General features: G+C 35.3%; 2 protein-coding genes across 3 annotated transcripts; both read right to left on the bottom strand.

Annotated features, from left to right (window-relative positions):
- Positions 1–340: 340 nt before the first annotated feature.
- On the bottom strand, positions 341–6,174 carry LOC110782316 (bet1-like SNARE 1-2). Of its 2 annotated transcripts, XR_008929626.1 has the most exons (7): positions 5,991–6,174; positions 5,468–5,624; positions 1,399–1,455; positions 1,226–1,285; positions 1,048–1,133; positions 802–874; positions 341–686 (listed from the first exon to the last, which is right to left on the bottom strand). XR_008929626.1 is itself a non-coding variant. In XM_021986435.2 (6 exons), exons 1-6 carry the CDS (start codon positions 6,002–6,004, stop codon positions 665–667), a joined length of 396 nt encoding a protein of 131 aa, XP_021842127.1. In that variant the 5' UTR covers positions 6,005–6,171; the 3' UTR covers positions 341–664. The 2 variants fall into 2 exon arrangements, 1 of the variants encoding a protein (XP_021842127.1); XM_021986435.2 differs by lacking the exon at positions 802–874 and having other exon boundaries at positions 5,991–6,171.
- A 3,194-nt stretch (positions 6,175–9,368) lies between these two features.
- LOC110782315 (protein PSK SIMULATOR 2) lies at positions 9,369–11,601 on the bottom strand. The gene has a single exon (XM_021986434.2). The coding sequence runs from the start codon at positions 11,181–11,183 to the stop codon at positions 9,645–9,647; it is 1,539 nt and encodes a 512-aa protein (XP_021842126.1). The 5' UTR covers positions 11,184–11,601; the 3' UTR covers positions 9,369–9,644.
- Positions 11,602–16,025: the final 4,424 nt, after the last annotated feature.

Here is a 16,025-nt window from a genome sequence, read left to right as displayed (position 1 = left end):
ATGTTCTTTGTATTTAAACTATATGTTATTTTAAAAATAGGGTGCACAAACCATATTTTTATAGATAGGCGTATTGTTCCGTAATCCTGTACGGCCTGAATTAGCAAACAAGGACACTTTAGAGTGGGAAAAGGGTAAAAAATCTCTAACTCGACCATTCTTGAATATTTCCCTAGGAGCATATAGGGGTCACCCTTGAATCGGTATCCATAGCGGGCAACTGGATCCTAAATGAAACAGAGTTTAGAACAACCATCAGAGTAGGTCAATTAAAATTCAAGTTGATTCCAGGGTCTCAATTGGAGTAGTTTGCTCTGCCCATACTAACCAACACAAACAATCATCAATTCATCACTTCGACTATGATTGATAATAAATCCACGATACAAACTTACAAAGTGTCATTTTCCTATTTGCAAAAAAGTACTCCGTAAAAAATTTGTATATGCTTGAATGAATTGTCAAAAGCCTATGCTAAATAAAATGGCGCATGTTCACTTCATACTTTTCATCTGAGTAGAGCCTTACAGGCGATACAGCAACCCCAATTGTCTCATTTATGCAAGCATGCATCCAGCAGCTCCTGTTGTAGTCTGTCATATCATGCAAAATCTCACTCATGCATCTCAGATACTTACAGGCTTACAATGTCTCCACTTCATACTCACATGGAATGTCTAAGGACCCTGTAAATAAATAACTACACATCAATAATGTCGTGGAAGGATGAGGAAATTTGAACTCCTGCTTCATATATCATTTATACATTAAAGATATCAGCATGCTAACTAAGAAAAGCACCTTCTTCTGCTTCTATAGCCAACCATTTAGCAGTTTCCTCACTTTGATACAGTAAGGTTCTGCAATAAATTAACTGCTTGCCCATTGTGATAATCTCAGATTCTCAGAGAAATTATGTCATGAACATAGTCACACCTCAGAGAATCAGATGGAAAAATAACATGCAAGGACAATATGTGCAAGGATAGTCATACAGTTGATACAATGATTACAACTGTAACTCGACAAAACAAACAATGAATTTACCTGATGATGTAGTATAACAATAAAAAGAATGCCACAAGGAAACCAACTAGTTTGCACATTGCACGTCCTGACTTCCTTTCAAACACCTAAGGTGGTATAGTTGCAACATATGAGTATGAGTAAGTCAACAGCACAACAAATTATGATGCAATTTTATAGAGGTAACTTATCATCTTACCATTTTGAAGCGGTCACGTGTTCCTGACAAGATACCTCTTGATGCATCCATTTCATTCCCCTGCATCGGAGTCCAAAATCAGTAAGGAGTATGATAGGAAAAATACAATACACAGAAGTTTAGATAACTATTGAAAATTACTGAGTTTGAAAGCAGCATATACACTTACATACCATCCGATCCAGGACACGGTTATGGTTAAGAACCTCATCTTGTATATCACCAGACAACTGACATGAGAGTGAACAGCAGACATCAGAATTAGCTTCATTGATGAGAAGATCTATTTATTAGGAAATTTGCGCAAAAGACTCCCTGCACTAAACAATGACTGCCTTCTTTTCCATTTAGGTATGTTTCAAATTTACTAATCTGGTGTGATTTTTTTTCTCAATGCACTTAATGAACAGCTCCATGCCTACACCAAATTTTCAGTATTGTTACCTATAGATTTTTTTTTTAATTTAAGCCAAATCAAGCAGGACAAGCCTGAAACGGTCTGATTGTTCTGAGACTTTCGGCGGACACGTATCGCACGCTGTATCCTAATGGGGACAAGATTTGAGGCTTTAAGCATGCCAGGCAAAAAGGAGAAAACTTGTGCTGGTGACGGGCAGGAATTTCTGTGAACCTCAATTTAAAACATCAAGGCAACAGTTGAAAAGAATGATGTTCACTCCAATTAGGCCACACCACAAGAAAGAAATACCCACCAAGCATGGCTTCAAAGCATATTAAACGTTAAAATAAAGTATATTCATGGAATCGTAAGGGGATTCAACACATTGTCAACCATAGGAAGTACGAAGTATATATTAACACTGAGTCCAAAATATTCATTTTCTTACCAGAAATACCATCATAATATCCAACCGATATACGAAGTAGAATAATTGAACATTCACAAAAAAGAGACTACTTCAAAGAGAGGGCACCAATATGGTGGCAAGGAATGCTACTTGCTAGGAACATGGTACGGTGGTACACTTGTCGCTACATCATATATACATTGATACTTCTCACATATTTGTTTTTTTTTTTTTGCAAACTTGTCTACAGTTATACTTCCTCCATTCTCTTTTAGTTGAGACACTTCATTTTGGCACATATATTAAGTGTAGAAAAGGAACGTAAAAGACTATAGTGCTTTTGCCCACTTACACCCAAAAAAGCAACCATCTCCTCTACACCACCGCTCCCGGCATGCTAACACACTGCTGATTACAGTCATTACACCACCTGATCACCACCGCTAATACTACCGCCGTTTACTACAACACCGGCGATTACACCACCACTGCATATCTACCACTACAAAGTATCACCAACATTCCATAACCACCTTTAAATTGGCAATTAAAATCAAAATCAACACCAAACAATGAAAACTAGGCTAAAATCAACCAAAAACACCAGATCTAATATTATTAATGTGCTTTAAAGTCCCATAGAAATGAAACAGAGAAAACAAAGGAGAGAGAAAAAGTCAAAACTTCATTGTAACAGGGCTTAATTGAGCGCTTGAACAGAAATAGAAGGAGCCTAGAAGAAGAATAAGATGAAGAACAAGAGAGAAAAAAGAGCATTAGAAGAGAAATCCACCCTTCACCAACCACCGTTGCACATGAGGATTTTTCACAAAATCGAAGGCATGGAGGTCTAATTTGGTTATGGTTATTCTAGATCTGCAACCTCCGACCACCATGACCTCGTTTTTTGATGAATTTCGTTGGGTGGTTACATCATTGAAGTGAGGAATCTTTCCTCAACGGCGGATGTCGGGTAGAGGGGAGGAGGTGGCGTTCGTGGCGTTGAGGAGGAGAGAAAGGGTGGGATATTCCGGTATTAGTGTTCGAAAATATTCATATGGTGGTGTTCATGGGAACAAGGTTAGAGAGGGAGGGCTTCCATGGGGAAGCTGTGAACAGAGGGAAGGTAAGAACTTAGGGGGAATTGAAGAAAAGAAACAACAAGGGTGTAAATTAATTTGGAGGATAAAATAGGAGATTTATACTTGCAGAACTTACCAAAACAAAAACAATGTGTGAACTAAAAAGAACTTTCTCAAAAAGGAAACTGTCCAACTAAAAACGAATGGATAGGCATAAAGATTAAGAAACAGAGTAAATATAAAAAAAATGTCCATGTAATTACAAACAGAAGAGAGAGACCTAAGGTTAGGTAACAACGGTAGGATGGGTAATTTGGAGTGTGAACACATAAAAAGCATGTAAAGTATGCCATAAAAGAAAATGATGCAATTAATATTAACTTCCGAAAAAGGAAAGTGACGCAATTAAATAAAGGGGGAAGTAAGCATAAACCTCCTCACCCCCTCCCCGGGTTCCTCTCTCTCTCTCTCACACACACACACACATATACATTATACATATACACGCTCGATGAGGCTTGGTTCGGACTCGGGTTCAGCTACGAGCCAAGCTAAGCAAGCCCAAGCTCTACTCGAAAGCTCATGAACAGGCTCGGTCATTTTTATATTTTAAAACAAATTATTTGTATATCTTCAAAAATTGATTAAACAAACAAAAACAAATAAATTAATAAAACGCCAATAGGAGTGCACAGAAAAGAAAATGAAAAGACTAACTGACGAGTACTCATGTGTCCATATACAGAGAGGTGAATACAATTACTTGTACTCTGTAATAGTTTGTTATGCAAAATTGCAGAAATTCATATGGGTTTCATTTTCATCTTCTTCTACTTACCCACTACTTTCTCCATCCCTGAACTATTTACTACCCCTTTTCTCCCCCTCTATCTCTAAAACAGTATTATTTGTGAGTTTTAGAGATAGAGAAAGATGAACAAGGAGATGATTATTGAATGATAGAAGGGAATGATCATTCATGTCCCAATTCACAAATTCTAATCGCCATTATTATTTATGTTCTCACTCCGTCAACGGCATTCATCATTTGACACCAAGGTCGCATCGTTTTCCTTTTTCAACACTCAACAATCTTACTCCCTTCGTATTTTAGTAATGAGTAGCACTTTAACCAGCACAAATTTTGTAGAAGGTTTGAGTTGAATTTAATAACTAATTGCAAGTGGGGTAGTGGGTTAGTTATTTATTGTAAGAAATTGATAGTGGGTGAATTATTTATTGTGGAAAAAGATGGTGTGAATAAGTGTGGGGACTATAGAAGATAATGGAAAAATTAATATAATAGGAAGTGGGAACCATGAGGTAAGAAAGAAATAATAAAATAGGAGAAAACATACCAAAAATAGGTGTAACTCATATTAAAATACGAAGGGAGGGAAAGAACAATACCACACGTCGGTAGAATTTGTGAAGTGGTAGAAGAAAGTACTATAAACGCAATTTCTAAGATTGGGGAGAATAGATAACACATTGTAGACCTCAAATTGGGTACTTTATTAAGGTTTTCAGTAGCATAAGCACTTAATTCTAAATTAAAATCTTGGATTCACAAGCTCGAGCCGAAATCAAAGAGCTTAGAAATCAAAGCTCGTCGATCTTGAAAATTTTGTTGCCGAGCCGAGCAGTTCAAACATGTTCGGGCACAAATTGAAGGTTTAACACCCCTAGGGATGAGTTTATATAGCATATATACACGTACATCATATACATACGATAAACACATTTAGGGACATAAAACATGATAGCTATCGAACCAATTCCCCTCCTCCAGATTCCAACAATCGATTACTTTGAGAAAATTAAATTACATCTAAGGGAAACAACATCATAGATTTTTCGGGGATACCCCTATGATCAATCCCCCTGTTGTTTGTTAAAATACATCCGTAAAACGGGAAAACCACTCTAGATATGTATATTTGGATGAATAGAATCCTAGCAAATCACTATGTTATGATTAAAGGCCATTTATGAGAAAAGAGATTGAAACTCCATAATTATTCTTCTTAGTTTTTGAGGATTTCTAAACGTCAAGTGGCTTGTGACCAATTGGATAGAAGTCGCCCCAATACAACCACTTTTAGTACCAACACAGAACATGTCAGTACCAATACGGAAAATGACTCGTATTGGTACTCCTTAGCAGTGTATTGGTTATACCAATATCATACCAGTCTCAGTACCAATACCAAACTAATGAGTACCAATAAGAGTCACTTGCGTCCATTTTGGACTTACTGACTTGTTTCAAACAAAATAAAATTGGTCTAAATAAACGCAAACAGTGAAATATTTGCTCTTAAATAAGCACAAACTGAAAGGATTTATACCTGCTTGAGAAAGAAGACCCGATCTTTGAGGGTATCAAGAGCTTTGTCATTTTCATGTTCACTAATATCACTTGAGTATGATGTGGATGCCCTTAAACCACCCTCTTCAAGGCTATTGTATCCATCAAAAAGGCCAATTTTAGAAGCACGAGTCTCCCTGGATAATAAAGAGATTCAGCCAATGGTGTCAAACAGGAAATCTACCCAAATCCCAACATTATGTACTGATTAAGGTACAAAGATCCTCAAAGAATTTACCTGATTGGTTCAAAATCATTTTATTCCCGGGTTCTATATTCTTAATCTGATTGGTTAAACAACACAATTCTCATGGCATTTTATTTGCAATCGAAGTAACAATCAGCATTCAACTAAAGCAGTTTAATCCCAGATTCTAAATGAAAAAGGAAATTCGGGTTTGATTTCGTCGAAAACTACAAAATGATTTTAAAAAGTACTAAAACCTACTACATGGAAAGGAATTGAAAACTGACGGGAATAAATACGCGTAAGTGGGATTTACCTTCTGTAACTCATGATTACGCGTCTTCTTCAGCTATTTCCTTGAAGGGAATTGACGAATTGATGAATCACGAAGTTCGACGGTTGACCTCCATTAATGGAAGTTTGTGTCGCCGAGCTCAGCAGATTGTTACGCAGCTAGCCCGTTTTGGGTTGCGGCCTGGATCTTATTCGGAACTTCACATCATTCGATCATTTACCCTTTTTTAGTTAGTAATCAAGTAAAAACAAGTTTTTACCCCTTCGGCCCCTTACATGTTGTAAATCCCATTTTCTTTACGTTTTTTTCATGAAGATCTTTTACGAAATTCATCAAATACCCACACGTCTGTCTTGTCCGATTTATTATTTATGATTGATTGTTTATAATTTATCGTTTATTAGTTATCATTTATTATTTATTATTTATTATTTATCATTTATTATCTACTATGGAGTATCCATTATCTAATTCATCCGTATATCAACTAAAGAATCCGATCACTAATAATTCACACCTACACACTATATAAACCCATTTACTAATGTTAGACACATACCGACTAGAAGAACCCGTTTACTAATGTTAGACACCCACCAACTAGAAGAATCCTTTTAGTTGAGCCAAGTGGCTCTACCGTTTAGCCACGTGGGTGTATGGTAGAACCAAGTGGCTCTACCGTTGAGCCACGTGGGTCTATGTTAGAACCAAGTGGTGCTACCGTTAAGTAATTCCAGCTCCAAAATCGAACCTTGGCTCTACAATAGTGAGCGGGTTGACACATTGGATTACACCTTGGCTCATTAATAGTGAGTTGGTTCCTTTAGTCGGTAGAGGTCCACTAATAGTGAGCGAGTTCTTGTAGCCGGTAGGTGTTATGCATTAGTCATTAAGAGTCCATTAATAGTGAGCGGGTTCCTGTAATCGGTAAGGGTCTCTCATTACTCATTAGTATACAGGTTCTTCTAGTTTGTATGTTTTTTTTTTGTTAGTGAGCGGTTACCGTAGTCGTTAGGTGCCACACATTAGTGATCGGGTGCTTTCATTTAGACCTTAGGTGTTATACTTTAGTCCGAAAGTGTTATGCTTTAGTCGGTAGGGGTCCATTTATAGTGAGTGGGTTGGCGATCCTTTAATTTCCACGGGCAATATTCTCAGGATTAATCCAAACTCAACAACTTGGGTGCAGAGGGTCCCTATAACTGTACAAAAGTTGAACTGCATTTTGGATTAATAAATAATAACTCCAAATTAAATTGGACTTATATTTTTGGAGTAATAAATGTATATTTTAAGTAAATATTACTAACTCCAAAATACATTTATTACTCTAAAAATATAAGTCCAAATAATACTGACTCCAAAAACTCGTGTACTAATGGTTGACACCTACGAACTAGAACCACCCGTGTAATAAAGGTTCACCCTACGAACTAGAACCACCCGTGTACTAATGATTGACCCCTACAAACTAGAAAACTCGTATACTAATGGTTGACACCTACGAACTAGAAGCACCCGTGTACTAATGGTTGACACCTACGAACTAGAAGCACCGTGTACTAATGGTTGACACCTACGAACTACAAGCATCCGTGTACTAATGGTTGGCCTCTACAAACTAGAAGAACCCGTGTATTAATGGTAGACACCTACGAACTAGAATCACTCATGTACTAATGGTTGACACCTACGAACTAGAAGCACCCGTGTACTAATGGTTGACCCCTACAAACTAGAAGCACCCGTGTACTAATGGTTGACCCTTACATACTACAAGAATCGTGTATTAATGGTTAACACCTACGAACTAGAAGCACCTGTGTACTAATGGTTAACACCTACGAACTAGAAGCACCTTTGTACTAATGGTTGTTTACTAAGGGTTGACTACGGACTAACTAAAAGCACTCTATCACTAACAAAAAAAACATACAAACTAAAAGAACCCGTGTACTAATGTTAGATACCTACCGACTAAAGGCACTAGATCCCTAACAAAAAAAACCTACAAATTAGAAGAACCCGTGTACTAATGGTTGATCCCTACAAACTAGAAGAACTCTTTGAAAATCTCTCAACCCGTTGAGTTGACCCGAACCCGAAAAGTTCTGGGTCTTGAACAAGCATTTACAAAACCCGAATCCAAAAGTGATCGATGATCGACCCGAATTAACCCCAAGGCAAAAGTAATTTTTTTATAACCCAACCCAAACCAAGCATTTGACATGTCTAGTTATCCCACAACATATAAATCTACAATGAATTATGTGTTTGAGTCCCTCTCAACTGTAAAATTTATGGTACGTTTGGTTCATAAATGTGCTCAACACCCAAATTCAGGAAAATGGAATTTATTGAATATTGAGATTGTCACTAATGGTCCGTGTTAATGCTCCAGTAGACCAGTAGCTTGTTAACCACCAGCTTCCAAAGTTAGTTGTAGAAGCAGTTGAAAATGTAATTGCACTACTCCGTATATTTATAATTTATAATTTATAATTTATAATTTATAATTTATAATTTATAATTTATAATTTATAATTTATAATTTATAATTTATAATTTATAATTTATAATTTATAATTTATAATTTATAATTTATAATTTATAATTTATTTGTCAAAATGTCAACGCCTCAAGTCCTAACTCTGCACTTCCCAATTTTCCCATACATTTAGAGTCCAATTTCTGATAATGCTTTCAAATCAAAGGTTGTGCTAGTGGTTAAAGACCATCCTCTCACCCCTATGATACGTACTGTATAAATATGACAAGTAACACCAACTACTCTGTAGTTTGTACTGTATAAATATGACGAGGGGAGTATTTTTCTATGTTGTTTAACTTCTGAACATAAACTAATGTAATACTCCCTCTGTCCCTTTGACCTGTTTTGACCGGACACGATTGCCAATGCACAACTTTAAATTCAACCTCCTTAAACAGATGAACTTACAGCCAAAAGGAGAGGTGGTTTAGATAATGAAACAAGAAAGTGCAACATCATCTAATATTCTAAATCTAAATCTAAATCTAAATCTAAATCTAAATCTAATCCCTGGAAAGTGGAAACAGTACAAAGTACAAACAGGCAATGTTCATTATGGAGTATAACATGGGCAATTCACAAAATAAACTAGTCACTAGAGTCGATCTAGAGGTCGGTATATATAATATATAATATATAATATATAATATATAATATATAATATATAATATATAATATATGGAGGAGCAGGTTTAAAGTTTAAACTAGTCACAAAATAACAATGTTATTCATAAATCTTAAATCATAAAGAAAGGGAGAGATCAATCATTCATACCTCTATCAGTTTCTTGAATTCTCAAAAAGATTTCCCACTAGACTTATATCTTTTGTCTCATACCAAATCCATCATTAACATTTACAATAGCTCACAATCCATTGACAAACTACCAGTTTACACAGAAAGCAAATTATACAACCCTGACAAAGTGGCTTCGGTTAAAGATTAATCTAGGATAAAATATGTAAGAAATTCTCATTACTATGTACAAAAGTACATAATCATCACACAAATATGGAGCTATATAACTTAATAACTATATTCACATCAAAAACAAAGTGACATGTATCTTTGTATTTGATTAAAAACCATGAAAAAAGCCTACCAAATGAATTTCCATCAATGATCAATCGAAGCAAGAAGCCTGACATTGCAGTTGCCACTCCATCCAATCACCAAAGTCAAAACTGCTAGCACAATCCAAGAGAGCATTTTGCTGATTTTCGTAACGGCAAATATAATTTAGACCAACTAGAAGGTCACAGATTGCTGCTTCTGTCTTGTCCCTGTCCGCAAAATAGAGGGTCTGGAGTAGAAGAACATTTGTTCTTGAAATAATTTGCTGCTGCTCAACATTGCGCTCACTTTGCCACCTGATCATATTATGCGCCAAAGGAGCTAACCATTTCAAGATACTATCAAGTTTTTCCTTCCAATCATGTGCCAGTGTGCCATCAAATATTGCAAAGTTGTTCAAGTGTGACCTGAGATTCATCCTCAACGACTTTCTTAGGCTTGAAGGTAACATTTGATACAAATCACCCCTTGCTTCCTCACCTACCAAATGTGGGTAGCAAAGAAGTTTCTCTATAACTATAATGACATTAGCATAATGCAGAGCAAGAGCAGAACCTCCAACTGTGTCCGAGGACGGAGTAGTATGCCTACGACCCTTGTCAATTCCATTGGAACTGCAACTAAAATCTTCATCTTCATCTTCATCTTCATCTTCATCTTCATCGCCATCAACTCTCGAAGCTGAACTACTCAAACTAAGGCATTCCATGAAGATTCTCCCTGGGCTAGGAGCACAAGGATAAACCAAATCTTGGGAATGAAACAAGTCTATTTCACTTTCACCTCTTAAATAATGAGTCTGAGACTTGTTTTCATTAATTGACCTAAGCCTAAGGCTGCCGCGATTCTCAAGCTTCTTATTACCAAAGGCAACGCAAATTCTAGCAAAAAGGGTGCAAACAGTCCTGGCCAAAAGCTCAACAACCTTATCATAGGTAAGATTCCAGAGAGAAGTATCCTTTAGATGTCTCACATCCTGCCTCTGCCAACACAATTTCTGCTCAAACGCCCTACGGCTCTCCTCGTTATGATTCAAGTGAAACTTCTTGCTTGCTTGCTCCAATTCATTCAAAACCTCTAATTCAGCATATAAATTTGCAGTAGCACCCACGTATCTCTCCATCTTCCTAATCATACTATCCATATCCTTAACCAAAAAACCTAATTCCTTGACTTGAATCTTACCACTAATAATATCACTATATACATGCTCAAAACCAACCAAGGCTGCCTCAGTACACTTCTTCCCCAACCTAGATACAACCTCAGCAACCCTATTCAAATCATCTATCCTTTCACCATAAGCAAGCTCTAAGAGATATGAATCATCACAAGACACTAATTTCTTTACACCCTCTGATTTAATCAAATCATTTTTCAGTTTTGAGATCTCCTCATCAGAAACTGACTTGTGCAAATGGACCAATTTAGACATAACATTAGCAACCTCAAATGATAAAATGCCAATTATTTGTTTTACAATTAAATCTTTCTTCTTTTTACTACTTGTTTGGTGTAAAAGAAGGGAGTTCTTCAGATTACTACTTACCTGGTTCCCCATTCTCAGTAACCAAGGCTCTGCTACCATTGCTTCCCCCGCTTTGCTCCTTCAACCCAGAAACCTTAAATCGTGAAAGATCTCAATTTTCTACCAATTTCAAAACCCAGAAACTTCAAATTTCAATTAGAACCAGAATGGAGGATAACCCGAGTAATTAGAAGTAGAACAGATAAAACAGAAAAGAGGGATGTAATTTCATCAACCGCGCATGTTAGCATAGGAGTAATTGATTCAAGGGACAGACAGACAACAGAGGGGAGTGGAGTAATGAAGGAGAGAGAAACAAGGGCTTAAGTTTTCTTGGCAATGGAGGGAAAGACTATAGAGGCATTGATTGCAATTCACAAAGGTAAAAGGAAAACTCTCTCAATTTCAAAACAGAAAAAAGGGTAGAATTATGGGTTAGCGGATTGGCTTTGTCTCTTAATTCAAAGGAATTATCCCAAAATGGGACCCTCAAACCTTGGTTAAGTATAAATTAGGTAGCAAACTCCAACCCCTACATAAAACACATCATTCAAAAAAGATAAAAATGCTTGTTGGAGTGGGATGGTCAAATGTAGGCTTCTCATATTGTCAACCACTATCACCTTAAAGAGATGCCCATTTCTATGATTTTTATTTGTTTTTAATTCTTCTCCAAAATCTATATTATTAAAGCAAAGTGGTGAGAATTGTAGGGACTTTAAAAACTCAATCCTCACCTGCTTTATTATTTAAGGAAAATTAGGTAATTAGACAGAAAAAAATCAAATCAAGACAACTACCTTCGCGGCTAATTAATTATAATTAATTGGAATACTTATTAGGAAAAAATATATAGTATTAAAAGGAAACAATTTAGGGACAATTGTTAACTTTTGAATTTCGTGACAAATCTATCATACAAAATAGAAATCATTAACTTTGACAAAATTACACATTGAAAATAGAGTTACACAAAATTACACTATAAACAACAACTATAATCATACTCCGCATTAAAACTCTACCCTCTGTACACGGCCGGAGATTGAAGAACGCGGAAAACCTTGTTGCGCCACCAAGAACATTGTCGCGCCGCTAGAATCCAGGTTAATCTTCCGTCCTTTCTTACACCTGAATTTGACTCCATGAATTTGTTGTTTCTTATGTAATCAAAAAATAAAATCCATATAGATTTTCTTATTAATTGCTTTGCTCCTACACAAATTTACCTATTATAAATTGCTCTGTTTCAAAATTAAACTTTGTACATATTTCATCAGATTGATCGAATTAGTTAAAGTTCACACACACTCCAAATTGTGTCTCACTTGCCGTTGCATTTTCATCAAAATATGCATGTTTATATATTACCTAATCCATTCTAATCAAAATGAATTTAAACCCCAACAAAGAGGGGGGGGAATAACATTATTACATATTGAATTAAAATTAAATTAAAACTAAAACAAAAAGGAGAGGAGATCAACAAACCCATGCATTATACCAACATAAGCAAGAAGACCTGAGGAGATATGGAAAGTATATAAAATAAATTAATAATTGAGCAAGAAAAACTGAAAGTTGTTAAACAATGATAAGGTGTAAGTCAGCAAACCTTCAATTAGTAGCGTAAAGCAAGGTAAATTGAGCATAGATTGTGAATATTGAAAGAGGAGAGATAATTGATTAGGAATCTTAGAAAGAGGAGAGAGAATGAAGATTATCCTTAATACAGAGTAATTGAGTTAGATGTCCTTTGGAATGTGTATTCACTATTCAATGTATACCGCATAGTGGTGGATAATATAGATTTTTTTGTTAAATGACCCTGACAATGTATAAAGAAGCTCACTATCTTGAAGAAACCCACTCATACTTATCTAATTTTAGTCATCTAAATACACCGTGTATATAAATGAGAATGCAATTACTAGAAAAGTATGTATATGTTATCCCATGCATTAACATAAAGTATGTATTTATATCAATAATTTTTTTTAATGTTGTTTTGTAAAATGGCACTGGTGCCTTTTGTCTTAGGTGAAATATTTTCGAGTTCGTGATACAGTGAATTAAGTATTGATACAAGTATGCCACTTTGGTACGCAATTGTGCACGACACTTTGCAAGAGTTGATAAGTGTTTGAAATGTCGCTTCCCCATCCAGTTTTATGTTGAATTAATTTTTTTTAAAAAAATCATATCCGACCCTACGTGGATCTACAACTACAGGAAATAGTTTTCAATTTAATGGAAATGGAGAATTAGTTTTAGTTTTAACAATTTCTAGGAAAATTGTTCCATGTAAGTATACATTTTGTTTAGCAAACTAATATAGATTTGTGACAGCTCAGTATAAATTATATTTTGTTTAGCAAACTAATATAAATTGTTCCATGTAAGTATAGATTTGAGAGTGAAGGATAGCTCAGTTGGTTAAAGCTTCCATCTCGGTTCCAGGTGATCCTATAATCGATTCTCATCCCCCGCCCTTGTGGCTCATTCACACCAAAAAAAAAAAGATTTGGGACACATTTAACCATGATATCTAATTTTATTTATAATAAAAAAAGCCGGAGACAACATTTAGTGAACGTCTTATGAATTCATTCATTTTTATCTCCATGCTTAGCAAACAGAACATAAAGAAATAAAGACCGCTGCAATATTTCAAGTGAAATGGTAAGAAGAATTTCATTATTTTACAACAGGACATGGACAAAATTAAAGTACCCAAAAAGTCAATTTTGCAGTTTCAATTTTTTAGACTATCATGGATCTAGAACTTAACTTTGGATATCTTTTTAGCTTCTTACTTCGAGTTTTATCTTTTGTTAGACACATACAATATTTAGAAACATTTTGGTATTGCTACGCAATAAACATTGTAGATAACACCGTCTTTTAAGAAAACTATTATACTTTGTATTGGTCCCCGTGCAATAGCACGGGCACATGCTAGTTTAATTTAAATGTGATTTGAAATTGAGATCACCCAAATACGTATTCAGGATGATCGAGTAAATATCTATTTTGAATTTTTTGGTAAATTTGAGCCAAATTGCTGATGGAGCTTTTGATTAAATAACGGAAATGTCATGTTATTCAAACCACATTTATTTGAGTTATGATAAAGGTCGCAAGTTGCGACAACATTTAGTTGTCGCAATCTTACGTGTCGCAGTTTAATTGGTACATATAGGCGCCACGTAGGCTATGCGTCATCAGAATATTTTTACTATCAATTCAATCTTTTTACTATAAAAATATATAAATTTCTATGTAAAGAAAGAAACAAATTAGAATATTAAGATTTTTCTACCTTTTTTTGAAAGGTATATAATAGATTATATAAGTTAAATATTTTAGTTTCCAATTTAAATCATGACAATAAGCATGTCATGTCATCATTGTGACACGGCTTAAAGGTCGCATGTTGCGACCTTTATCATTTTCGTATTGATAAATACATTTCCATTAATTAGTTAGACTAAACCTCAACAAGGAGCGGAGAGGAGGAGGTTTTGTTCTATAATCGGTAGAGATTTAAAATGTTATAGTCACAATATAGTAATAATGTTATAGTCACAATATAGTAATAGTTTGCATTTTAATTTTAGTACCAAACAAAATAGTTTGGTAGAAGAAGAGTATTAACATTTTCTCATGTGATACCAAACAATATAGGTTGGTTATTTGTATTTGGTAACAAACAACATAATTTAGAACTCACAAGTCAAAAATAAATGTTATTTTTGATGAGTCAGACTCAATTTATTAACTGAAGTTACCATTTAATCCTAAGTATACCACCTAAAATTCTTATTTTATCGTTAGTATACCATTTCTATTCTCCACCGAGCGGAGAGTCTGGAATAGTATCCAAATGACCAACTCAATCATCAAATTATTCCAATATTTATATCACATATTCACATGCATAGTAAATTAGTAATCACAAACTCACATTAGTCAAATAGTCACATGTCTACTCAATCTAATACGGATAAGGATACGGAGTACTAAAATAAATTGATATAGATAAAATGTGAGGCTATTGTTGAAGATCCGAGTTATAAACATAGTGTTAGTCGGTCGAATCTAATATCGTCGAAAATCGTTGGATTATCACTCTAAAAATTAACACCAAACTGTAATACTGATCAGTGATCACCTATCTTTATTTCTAATTCCAAATCTCAAATCTCAAAAGTCAAAAGTCAAAACTCAAATCTATACACGACTAACATGGAGTATAAATTTCTAAAATTGATAATAAGAATTAAAAGGAGCAGTACAAGGAGCGGAGTCATAGCAAAAGGGTGCCGCAGGGTGCTGCCACTTCTTGAAAACCACCGGTTTACTTTGCTCAGACGATTTAGACGATGATATCGTTTGGCTTCCCGAATCAATCTGAGTCGCCGGTGGAGATGATGCCAGCGGGGACAATAGGGGAATTGCAACGTTCCATTCAGTCGACCGGTTTACTTGTATGGAAGCTGGAGCACGGCGTTGCAGCCGGCTCGATTGACGTCGCCGGTTGGATGATGAGTCAGCCATAAGAGGAGGATCGAGGAAGATAGAGATAATTGATTTGATTTGAATTGAATTGATTTGATTTGATTTGATTTGGCCGTTTTGTTTGTTTGTTTATTTACAAATTACAATGGAGTACAACAAGAGGATGAAGGATTGAGGTGAGAGAGTGAGATTATATATATATATATATATATATATATATAGACGTGAGGGAAAAGTGGAGAAAGCAAGCATGTGGTCTACACGTTTCAAGCTGCCAACACTAATTTCTCTCTCTTTTACAAAGAGATTGTCAGTCATATTGAATACCATAAGTTTTACAAAAGACCAAAGAGAAAAAGGAATTAATTAAAATCCAACAAC

The sequence above is a fragment of the Spinacia oleracea genome, chromosome 3 (genome assembly GCF_020520425.1).
Source record: "Spinacia oleracea cultivar Varoflay chromosome 3, BTI_SOV_V1, whole genome shotgun sequence".
Taxonomy (NCBI): Eukaryota; Viridiplantae; Streptophyta; class Magnoliopsida; order Caryophyllales; family Amaranthaceae; genus Spinacia; species Spinacia oleracea.
This window is presented reverse-complemented; position numbering and strand designations above follow the sequence as displayed.

Bases quoted from the DNA above. Each gene is read 5' to 3' on its own strand.
- LOC110782316 (XM_021986435.2), bottom strand. The intron at 1,456-5,467 runs GTATAAATCCTT...CTCTCATGTCAG, and splicing joins GGGTCTTCTTTCTCAAGCAG to TTGTCTGGTGATATACAAGA. The intron at 1,134-1,225 runs GTAAGATGATAA...ATACCACCTTAG, and splicing joins CACGTGACCGCTTCAAAATG to GTGTTTGAAAGGAAGTCAGG.
- LOC110782315 (XM_021986434.2), bottom strand. From the start codon at position 11,183: ATGGTAGCAGAGCCTTGGTTACTGAGAATGGGGAACCAGGTAAGTAGT.